This window comes from Lissotriton helveticus, chromosome 6 (genome assembly GCF_964261635.1).
Source record: "Lissotriton helveticus chromosome 6, aLisHel1.1, whole genome shotgun sequence".
Lineage (NCBI taxonomy): Eukaryota > Metazoa > Chordata > Amphibia > Caudata > Salamandridae > Lissotriton > Lissotriton helveticus.
In genome coordinates, this window is record NC_136067.1 from 1,394,948,352 (window position 1) to 1,394,960,500 (window position 12,149).

The 12,149-nt window shown below is 46.8% G+C and overlaps 1 protein-coding gene across 1 annotated transcript in view; it reads right to left on the bottom strand.

The window, feature by feature from the left end:
• Nucleotides 1–9,525, bottom strand: part of CNKSR3 (CNKSR family member 3) — a 197,056-nt gene extending 187,531 nt beyond the window's left edge. The window contains exon 1 of the mRNA XM_078649173.1: nucleotides 9,176–9,525. Within this exon, the coding sequence (XP_078505299.1) occupies nucleotides 9,176–9,386 (211 nt within the window). The 5' untranslated portion in view covers nucleotides 9,387–9,525. The remainder of the gene's footprint in view (nucleotides 1–9,175) is intronic.
• Nucleotides 9,526–12,149: the final 2,624 nt, after the last annotated feature.

Here is a 12,149-nt window from a genome sequence, read left to right on the forward strand (position 1 = left end):
ACAGCTTTGAACAAAGTTTTGCAAAACCATGAAAAAAAATAAGCATTTGCAAAGCTTCAAATACCTCCTGGCTTTGTTGCTTCTTGGTGTATTTGCAAGGAGAACTGCTGCCATTTGACAACTTCACACAGCGGTTTCAAAACTTACTAAATGTAAGTTCAAATCCGAGATGAAACTAAATTCGCTTTTGGCCTTGGGAGCGCAAATTAAAAAAAAACGTTTCAGCAGCCAAGTGATGTCAAAGCAAACAAACATGGCTCACTGAGTACACTTTCACACAAGAACCCCATTCAAGGCAGCCTGCTTGAAGAACTGCTGCAGACAGCAAAATGTGGAAAACAAACACTTGTCGCAGAGGCTGTGCTTTTTAGAAATTCAGTAGGAGGAAGAAAGGGTTGGGGAGGCAAGACCAGACAACTGCAAGAAAACTCCTCTTCAATAAGTTAAAAAGAAAAGAAAAACGCGTACTTAGTTCCCAAACCAATTGTTTTCAGATTGTTGGCACTTTCAGTGCCCAAATACCACACACTGCACTGCAGGAATACAAGAACACGCACGCAGTCAGGTCTTTGCTGTAAAACCACAAAGCCCCCAGTCACCCAAAATAAAAGGCATTGTTGGCTGTCCAAGCAAAGCAGCCAGCAAAAGGATAGTGTTCTGCTCACGTCACAGGAACTAATCCAATGGAGTGGCACTCATGGCTAGGAAGCGCGCAGAGGCAGACATGTGCACAATATCTTTGAATTTATGTGGAATCTCACAAAGTTAGTGATGGGCAAAGCACGAAGCCAGGATCCTGTGCATAAGACACATAGCATACTAAAGGGGTGAAGCACAGGTAGGTCGACACTAACACATTGCTATGGGGTAGGAAAGCTACGGAGTACGCTGTCGTGGGCGGAGACCTATAGAGCACTCTGCTGGGGATAGGCAGCTATACAGCACAATGTTTGAGGGTCTAAAGGAAATGGCAAGGAAGGGGGGTGGGCTATAAAGCACTCATCTCTGGGAGCTTGGGATAGAAAGCACAGAGTCCTTTGAGGTGTGTAGGGGGCTGCACAGTACTCAATCGGGCGAGGCGGGCATGCGTAGCACACTAAGGGGGTGGCGGTCTGTGGTTCACACCACCATCCCATTGGGGAAAACCCACGCGAGTATGCTTTAGCAAGCTGTTCCGACCAGTGTTTTAAACTGAAATATAGAAGCGCGGGTACTCAGTATTTGTAGTACCTGTTTGCTCTTGAGAAGTACAGGTGTTCTCCAATCGAATGCATTGCAGCAGTGCTGAGAAGTGCAGGTACTCTTCCTTGCAAATGAAAGAAGTGCAGGTCCGCAGTACCTGCCCACTTAAAACATTGTTTGTGGCCTTGTAAAGACAGTACTCATTGCGGGGCCCTACACTTATTTAGCGCGTTGTGTTCCAGGGGCTGCGCGAAATCGGCACTTTTGAAAAATGCCGCGATTTTACAAAAGTGCTTTTTTTTTTGTGGACCAGGTTTGATCGGTAAATAAAAAGGGGGGAAAGTATTTGAGAGTGCTGTTGCAGGCGGAGGCACTTAATACATGGCCCATTTTGGAACCAGCAGAGTAATTTTAAATGGCTGAATAAGAGAATATAAAGTAGTAATGAAGGAGCAGTAGGGCCAGAATACTTAGTATATGTTTAGATGCCAGAGGACGGCCTCATCACACACACAGAGTTGTCATGTATGCTGAGGCAATAAGCAACAGAAACTCGGCATGGAGAATTTGCAGAAAGGGTGACTCTCCCTGGAGCCATGAAGGGGACCTTGTCATTTCCAACACATTTATATCGCCGTAGTTCTTTCTCTTTCCTTTGTATTGCCCTTATATTTCCTCTTTCTTTCCTTATGCACTGTCATCAGTTTTCTTTTTCGTATACATTGTTCTCACTTTTCCTCTTATCCTCTTTCTTCCTAATCCTCATGCACTGTCCTTGCTCTTTGTATTGTCTCATGTTTCCCTTTGCCATGCATTGTTCTCACTTTTCCTCTTACCTATACTTTCTGAGACACACTGAGGGTGTAGTGAATCCACGCGCACTGCTGAGGCATTCTGTGAAGGCCTTGAGGTTACAGCACACTGCTGGGCCCCATGGGTATGGTTAAAGCCGGGCTGCCTTTGCATTCAACACATGGGCCACGCGTGCGATATAAAACCTAGGAAGGTCGCGCTGGCCACACAGTGATAAATATAATCTGCATTGCACTCCCATGCGCGCGCTTGTTGGGTCCTTTGCCTCACACCGCACGTGCCTGGCACCAAGGGCACAGGATTAAACTGAAAATTACAACCAGGCCTCGAGGCTCTGGGCGGAACTCAATAATGCTGAGTGCGCACTACCATAATCCCGGCTGAACCCGCTCGCGCGCACGTGCTCCCCGACCGAGCAACTGCAGAAGGCATGCCGACATCCAGGCCCTGTGAAGGAGCACCTGTTCCAGCAATAAACCGGCGTCGACGGCCCGACCCTCGCAGAGCTGCGTTTCCGTGTAGGCCTAGCCATGCCTGCCGCCCTGAGAAGCTGTCTGGGATGGCTGAACTCTGGCAGGCTGCCCGAGGGCACCCAAGGTCGCGCTGGCCCCTGCCACTCTCGGTCGAGTCCAGTTGTAAACACTGGAGCGATGTCCACTACCACAGGAAAGAAGTCCCGGCAGATCACCAGAGGCCAGGCATGCGACCTGGAGTAAACTGAACCTGGCTTCAACTACGCTGGACTCTCCGGAATTGCAATCAAAACAGACTCCTGCTCCAGCCTGTCATCTCACCTGTGCTGACAGACTGCCTAAACTGCATCATGGAAATCCCACTCTAGAGGTGGGGTTGGTTTTCACAACGAAATAACACTGAAACAGAAAAATCCAGCATTTTAGATAGTTCCAAATCTTTTGCTTTCAGAGTCTCGGGTTAATGGAATAATGCAAAAAAAAATAATATATATATATATATATATATTAGTCTATCAAAAGCCCCCACTTTGATCCATGATTCAGGAACCTTTCACTCAACCTCCATCTACTTCCGTTACCCATCATCTGATCACTGTTCTATCAAGGAGGTCACGGATAGTGGTGGGAAGGCGATGCTGGTGTTATTGGACCTGTCGGCGGCCTTTGATACCGTCCCTCACTGCCGTCTCCTTTCAAGACTCCAGGAAATTGGACTGAGAGGGACGGTATTCAACTGGTTCAAGTCCTTTCTGACCGACCGACATCAACTGATCAGGGCCCCTCCTTTTTCCGCTGCTGTTCTTCTATGGCTGTAGGAGTACCACAGGGGTCGGTGCTAAGCCCCACTCTTTTTAATGTTCATCTTTCTCCTTTGGCCGAACTGGTTGAGTCGCATGGAGCGCGTATTGTGTCGTATGCTGACGACACGCAGCTCCTCTTTACCTGCGATAAGAATACAGAGTTTGTCGGCATCTCTATCAGGAAGTGCCTGGAGGCCGTTTTCTCCTGGTTTCGAGAGAACCAACTAAAATGCAATTCTGACAAGTCAGAGATTATTTTCTTTGGCTGTCCTCCTGATCCCCTTTGGAAATCTTGGTGGCCGGCTGATATGCATCCTTCTGCATCACCCACGTCAGTGGCAAAGAACTTGGGTATTAAAATCGACACCGGCCTAACCTTTAAACCCCAGATTCTTGGCCTAGTGGGTCAATGCTTTGCCATATTGCGTACTCTTAGGAAATTTCTTCCTCTTCTATCTCATAGTCATAGAAGAATTACAGTCCAGGCAATTATTGGTTCCAGGCTCGATTATTCTAACATCCTATATCTGGGCCTTCCGGAATACCTTCTCACACGCCTCCAGACAGTTCAGAACTCAGCAGCGAGGGCCATTTTTGGCCTTAGCCGCAGGACTTGCACCTCTGCTCTCCTTGACTCGATCCACTGGTTGCCAGTACGGAAGCGTATCCATTTTAAAACTCTGACCATGGCCTTCAAATCATTGCATGGTATTGGTGCTGTATACCCAAGGAAAAGGGTTCAATTCTATTTTCCTTCCAGATCTCTTCGTTCGGCCTCATTAGCTCTGGCCATTATTCCAACCATCAAACGTGCTCGCATTGGTGGCCGTTCCTACAGATTGCTGGCCCCTCAACTTCTGGAACAAACTTCCTCTGTCTCTTAGGAAGCTTGACAGTCTGCTATCCTTCCGGAAAGAACTTAAGACTTGGCTCTTTGGCCGATAGTCACCCTGTTCCAGGCCTCCTCTCTACAGATCTGTTTAGCGCCGGGACGCTCTGCCCGAGTAGCCGTGCGCTCTACAAGACACCCACTTAACATAACATAACTGTGTAGAGTGTCCTATGGAGGTGTCCAGCCTTCCCTCTGTGGCGCGCACAGAAACTAAGGCACGGGCCTGTTAAGCTTTTAGCGCACCTACCACTTTCCTCCTTGGGCTTCATCACTCTCCTACTAAGGATGGAGTCTGCTCCACCACCACACCATCCATAAAACTGACTGAGATACAATCCCCCATACTGCCTGCTGGTTAGGTCTCTTTCTTGCCATCCAAGCATCTACTGACAAATTACTTGTCCCGTTCACACCGTGTCAAAGCCCTAGACCCCTATCGCTGGTCATTTGTGGCGAGAAGGGTGGGGCATGAAACTTCCTAAGATGGCCATACAGCAGAGAGTATGTGTAAGAGAGCCACAAAACTGTCCCAACTCTGGGAACTGACTGACCAGGTCAATAGAAACTGCCCCCAGGTGCCCATGTTCAGGTTCTGATGCGCCTTCAGAAAAACAGCATGTTGCTGGCCCTGGGCTAATGCATGCTCAGACACCCTAGAAGAGATGATAGTTGTTCAAAGAAAGAAAATAAATAGACTTTATTGTACACATGCATCTCCGTAGCAAGTCGACACTGCCTAATCAAATCAATTTGTCACACCCAAGTAAAATATTATGCTTTGGGGACGCTAGCAAGCTTTTCATAAAACATTACTCGGCTCGCTAAGGCAAAACTGGCTAATGCACCACACCAGCCTTAAATTAAGACTGTCTGCTGATACCCACCCTATGACCAGTTGATCAGGATGGCCAGTGTTCATGCACTCAAGTTTGCAGCTTGTTACTGCAGGGCCCTACCGAAGAGAATGCACTCACTTAAAAGCCATCACACCACCAGGGAACTACCACTCCAAGCATAAGCATCTCCTCTGCTTTCACCCCCCCTCTTACCAGCAGTAAGCAGGATCTTCTGGGCACTAATGCCTACCATCTTTCCAAGCCCCATCCAGGGAGAAGGCCACTTACTTGCCTGTGCGCCTGGGAACCAAAGGGTCCGAAAGAAGTCCACTGCAAGCAACTCAGGAAGTCTGCTATGGAGCTGTGTGAAGGACACGCTTGTTTTAAACCAAGGGTTGCCGAAGAGGGAGATAGGGTAACCACCTCCCTGCCCCCAAGTCCATTTCCTACACCGTTTCCAGTCCTGGATTTTTATGTAATAACTTAGTGCATTCTGGGCGTAATGTCAGACATTGGTCTAGCTTTATCATCTGTACTATGGCTTTTGTTAATGGATCGTTTGAAGGCCAAGCATTTATAACTGATGACCCTGAAAGGTTCCAGAATAACATCAAAGCAACCGTTAACTTCTACCCACCACCACATGGACAACCCAGCAAAGAATGTGAAAAGACAACGTAACTTTCAAACGGTCTTGTGCATAATGGAGGTGTCACAGAGCAACTGTCAGGGCACAGTTATTAGAATTGGGTCAAATGTTATTAAGAATGGCCTTACAGTGGATTGCAGCACGATTCCTGACATGGTCTGTTATTTTATGTGTTAATTTGTTTTCAATAAAAAGAATAACAAAAAAAAAGGGATAATTGCCCCAATCATCATTCTAAACCATGGGTGTCCAAGTACAGGAGGGCCAGATCCATGCCAGATTTTCAGGATTATTCATGAACATGTAAATGAGTTCCGCAGTATTATTTATGCGGATATTTATTTACGTTGTACCTCTCTTGCCAAGAAATCAACCACGTTTATACATTATCAGGCCTATATCAAAGATGAGCTCAACTTCCTAAACCACTGCTTCGAGTTTGAGGCCAATTCAACAAGTTATTGCTCCCAGATTATGGATGAAATGGGGGAAAACAAACCTCTGAGTGGCGCATGCAGCTATAACGTTCTCGCCTTCATTAATACAACAGTGGAGATATTTACATTACAGGCCATTGTTCCCAAATAGTTCCCCGCAAGCGCTGCTCGTTGACGTTGCCAAATCCAGGCCACAAATATGCAACCCGAGAGGCTGCAGTGCCTTGTCACCCAAAGAAGCATAGAATAAATGAACAAATTACCCTTTCAGTGGAAATGAACGCCTGGTCGCACTTTAGATTGTTTGCCATTAACTCCCCACTTTATGACACGCATGCCTACACAATGTGTTCGGTTGTGCCCCCTCCCCTTCCGTATCTTTTGCAACACACATTCTTTGCAGAGGCATGTGACTGGCCCGCAGAAACACAGCCGGTTCATACAGGACGCTGAACCCTGTAGCCCTCTGCCCCTCACCCCGTGCATTTTTTTCTGACGTGGAGTCTGGCAGTTTCACAGGGAGGCACTGTACACCAAGCGGGTGCGATTCAGCCAGTCACAGATTACTGCAACGCGCCGACTTCCTAAACAACGCGACGCCAGAAACACCATTCCCCAAACTAGATGCGTCCTCAAAAAGTACCCAGGGGCAGATTTACAAGCCCCTTGCGCCACATTTGTGTCACTTTTCCCATGTTAAAAGTGACGCAAAAGTGGCGCAAGGGGCTTGTAAATCTGCCCCCCCCCCCCCGTGCCGAATCCCGCCGCCTTCGCTTCCCCTACCCACCCCTGGCCTCCAGAAAACCTCGCCCACAAGAACCCAAACAAGCGTCTGCCAAGTTGTAGTTGTCAGAGGGGACAGGACGCACACTGCAACGCAAATTGAAAGCGCGTCATTAGGGTGGGACTCATTTTAAGAACATGCCGCCTTAAGTGTAATAAGAGGCTGAATGTTCCGTGCAAAAATAAAAAGGTCCATAATCTGTTTAGGGCAACACCTAAACTCATTTAAACTATTTTTCCACGTTGCTCTCCATATACGCCTGAGGCAAGTGTCTAGAAGTCACATGGCAAATGACAACGCCAGTGGTTACTCACTTACTTCCTACTAAAGTACAATTAAGAAAGCCTTCCATGTTTCTCTCGTGTACAACAGCATGCACATGTATACTTTGCACTGGACATGCCATGGGCTCCGTCAGCCAAAAGCTACGGCTGAGACCACAACAAGAGTACACTATTCAACAACTCGAGCCCCAGCCACCAGTCACACCAACGAATATGTTCAGATGCGGAGAAACATCGCCGCTGTCACTGCTCCTTCGCCAGCGCTCTGTACTTTCCCATTACCATGTGTGAGCTGCTCAGAAAGTCTTTTATTGCATTCTGGGATTTGTATTCCTAGTGGCTCCATTTCAAACTAACACTTTATCATATATCGTTTCTAAGTACTGTAATTAATTTATGTTGGTAGTAGATTAGCTTTATGGCACCCAATTTACTTATCATGTGTACAGACTCAGGAGGTTGACCCAGCCTTATCAGGATTCAAACTCCTCTGCCCATAGCGTTTCCGTCAGCAGCGATCACTTAACTCACCAGGGAAGAAGTTATCAATGGGGTAACAGGTGCAATGGCGCCAGAGTTCAGTGGTCCCCAAATAAGGCTGCTATACATTACCCAAAAGGGGGAGGGGGGATTAGCCCATCTTACGTGTTTACATTTGGACTAATGCATTACGCCACTGTAAAAACCCTAAAGAACCAGATGAGCAACCGGTGCGTGACCTGGAAAACACAAGCCCTCTGCTTCCAACTGCTGCCCCGGTTTGTCGAATTTCGGAAAACACCCTACTCTCCAAGCCTGTGATTTTAGCCGTGCGATACAAACAGTACACGAGTAGTGCGTAGGTGATCAGGACAGCTGAGAGGGAAAGGAGTTGGGAGGTTACACGAGAACATGTGTATGAATCATTCAACTTCCACAAGGATTAGATTGCTTCAACCATAAAATATAATTTAAGGTTTGGTTTCAGTCAACCAAGAGACACGGAAACTACTGCCTGTTATGGTAGCAGATGACACCCTGAGATTTCTGGACAATTCAGACATTGTTGGACTATGGGTGGGAAACGAATCTGTGAGGAAGGCTGGACATGCTCCCCTAAGGATTGCACCCCGCAGCATATAGGTCCAACTAAAAAGCAATGCGGCTCAACTAGATAATTAAGAGTTTTCAGTAGTAACTGCCCATCCTTCCCACAAAATTTGCCTTTAGACAAAAATGCGCCATATGAATGAGAATATTTCAGGAAAACGCTTCTACTAAATGAAATGAACTATATATGTCCCCACTCTGTTTCAAGCACTGTTTGCACCAGGACAAATAACTGCTAAAAAGCCCAGAAGCACATATCAAACTATTTCCATTACTCTACTTTGATGGGTTTTTTTAATGCTAAAATGCGACCATCGACACACGATCACATGTTACAGACTGCAAGACCAGGTCATGGAGCATGTAAATAAATGAGCATGGCCATAGGCAGATGTCCAACAACACACGGCAGTCTTTTTTAACACCAACTACAAAGCTACACAAACACTGCAGAAAGAGGGAAGCTGCAGATGCAAGCCCCGGGCAGCTCAAATGCAAGTAACAAGCCTTTGTTGTTGTGTTAACCAGTAGGTGACTGCGAATGGCAGAATCTTCACAAGTGAATACTGAGGCTGGGTGCATTCACGAGGCAAATCGATTTCCAGGCTCGAAACTGTATTTAAGCCCCGGGGGTCAAAAAGCCCACCATGAGAGGGCTGAAACTTGAGGGGGGTCTGACAAGGGGGCGCGAGGAACATTGAGCAACACTAGCGCTCAGCGGAGACACATACAGCCTTTTTTTGGAAAGCAAGCAATTTAACAAACAAACAGTTGTAAATAAAGATGCCCGCCACCCCAGCACCGAGCGTCCCTGAAGGAAGCGCGGAAAGAACCCGGTGGCGCAAGAAAGGAGCCTGCTGGCACCGGGGGGCACACAGCTGGTAGAGCGCCCCCGCCTGCTCGCTCTCCCCGGTTCCACAGGCTGCCTCCTACCTTTCATCCAGTCCACGACTTGCGCCGGGCTCCACTCGGTGACGGGCTCCATGTTGGCCTCCTGTGGCCCCCGCCGCTCAGCGCCGGCTCCGCTCCTCCATGGACCCTCGGCTCTGCCGCTGCCCCCCGCTCGGTGCCCCTGGCGTCCCCTCAGCCCGGCCGCTGGCTGCCGTCCGCCTCCCCGCGCTCGCTCGCTCGCTGCCTCCGTCATATGCTGTGGCGGCGGCGGCAGGGCCTATGCTAATGATGGGGGAGGGGAGCCGCGGGCTCGGGTTACACTTTCAGCTGTTCCCAGTCTCCAGCCCCGCCGCTGCGGGGGCCTGAGCGTGGCGGGGCGCGGGAGGAGGGTGAGAAGAGACACCTCTTGTGGATGACGCGGAATGCACAATAAATATATTCAGAAGTATTTATTGTCTAAAACGAGCTCGTGGTGAGAGTTAAGAAAACGACTTCGCAGAGTCTCATAAACGGAACAGAAACACTGGCAAGCTGGGGACGAACTTATATAGAGATGCAGCATTCCAAGTGACGTACTGGAGTGGACCAATACACAGATAGCGCGTGCAGTGCCACAGACATTTATTTTATTTATTTATTTATTTATGTTTTTTTTTTAATATAGCGCGGACTTTCTCAAAAGGAACAGAAAATTACAAGTGAACAAATTACAAAAGCAGATGATAAGTTACATGAGGTAAAAGTGACAATTGTGAGCAAACAAAATACATGAGGTAGCAAACAGTGCAATACAGGAGGAGAGAGTGACAAATAAACTAGACTCATAACGTCTCCCCTTCTAACAACAAAACATGAATGCAAAACATAGTCTTTGAATGTTTTGGGTAACTTGGATATTCAGCCATATCTGGTGCAAAGTACCCTCCCAACCACCATGATACTCTGCACCAACACCACCTGCTGATGTGGAACTGGGATACTCCTGACTGGGGACATAACCGAGTTGTCTTGATTGCCCTCAACAGTATCATTACACAGTTCACCTTCTGTGCCAGCAAAAGTATCTCTGCCAGACACTCTTACATCTTTGTCATTACTACGATTGGTAAGAGGATCATAGACATTTTCTTTATGTACAGTTAGATCATCACTATCTTCACCCACATATGTACTGAGCCATGAAAATTCATTCTCAAATCTTGCCTTGTCATTTTTACTCTTGAACCACAACTCAACTTGACTTCTCTTCAATTTTATAGCGTCACTCTTGTTGCGCCAACCAACATTTCGGAGGCAGATGGCACTATCAGTAATTTCAACAATTTCTTCTGGGTCAAAATATTTAGATTCCCCCCTTGAGCTGAGTATTAGGTTTTTTAACTAGTGCCCAATCTCCTTTGCAGAATTCCTTGTGCACAGCCCTATGTAACATGTTGTGATACATTTTAGATTTCAACTGGCAATCAACAATTTTCTTCCTGACTTGGAGCTGATCATCGTTTATGGTCACAGTGGTTGGTAAACAGTTCTCATCAAATGCAATCTTTGGAACAATCTCATTGTCGCACCTCCTTCCTCTCATCAAGAAACAAGCATTTGCAATGCAATAGGTCTCGCATTAGGAAAGTTTGAGTTATTTGTCTTGTACATGACACATTTGTTATTTATGTGTTCTTTTTGAAAATTGTGACATTAATAGCTTTGTCATTTACAATGCTAATACTTTTATTTTTTGACAATGTGACACCTATAGCATTTTTAATGCACCATGTTTTGTATTTAAGTGACTTAGAAGTATTGATTTTACAAATAACATTGTTTTTTTAAAATAATTAATACTTGAATAAAAGTTAGTGTAATTTATAATGGCAATAGCTTAAACTTTTGTAATTAACTTTTGTGAAGATTATGTTCAGTGTATTTTATTGTGACTAAAATATAAGAACAGAAGGGAAATATCAACATTTTTTGTGACATTTGTAATAAAGTTTGAAACACTGAGAGAACATATTTGAACTAGTTGTTGTTGAATGTTTGCACAGATTGTAAATTGTAAATTGATACTTGTATAGCGCACTACTCACCCGCAAGGGTCTCAAAGCGCTTGTACGAATACCGCTGTGGAACCCATCCTGGCTTTCCCTGTGAGGTGTCCACTCCTGGGCACCCCCAAGGTGGAGGCCAGGCATCCTTAGCGTTGTGGGGGCCGTTGTGGAGATTAAGCAAGCTATTGCCCAGAGTTGCAGAGTGGGACTCCATGATTGGAATAGGCACAGAGGCGAGAATTATCAGGTCCGTGGAATTTTTGAGCTCAAGACCCGCCGAGGCGGGGAATTGAACCCTGGTCCCGGGCTAGACCTCTGCATCAGGGTCTGCCGCTCTAACCATTGAGCCACACTTGATTGATACTGTCGTGGCGCTGAGTGATGTTCTGGTGGCGTCAAGTGATGCTGTGGCGTTCAGTGATGCAGTGGTAGCGCATAGTGATGTTGTGGTGCCCCTAAGTGATGCTGTGGTGCCCCTGAGTGATGCTGTTGTTGTGCGATAGATAGATAGAGTGAGGGCGATAGACAGATAGAGTGAGGGCGATAGATAGATAGAGTGAGGGCGATAGATCTATAGAGTGAGGGCGATAGATCTATAGAGTGAGGGCGATAGATCTATAGAGTGAGGGCGATAGATAGAGTGAGGGCAATAGATAGAGTGAGGGCGATAGATAGAGTTAGGGCGATAGATAGAGTGAGGGCGATAGATAGAGTTAGGGCGATAGATAGAGTGAGGGCGATAGATAGAGTGAGGGCGATAGATAGAGTGAGGGGGATAGATAGAGTGAGGGCGATAGATAGAGTGAGGGCGATAGATAGTGAGGGCGATAGATAGATAGAGTGAGGGCGATAGATGTGTGTTGTTGTGTGTGTGGTTGTATGTGTGTTGTATGTGTGTGTGCGTGGTTATATGTATGTGTGTGCGGTTACAGAAGGATGTATGTGGAAGAGAGCAGCAGATCAGCATATTA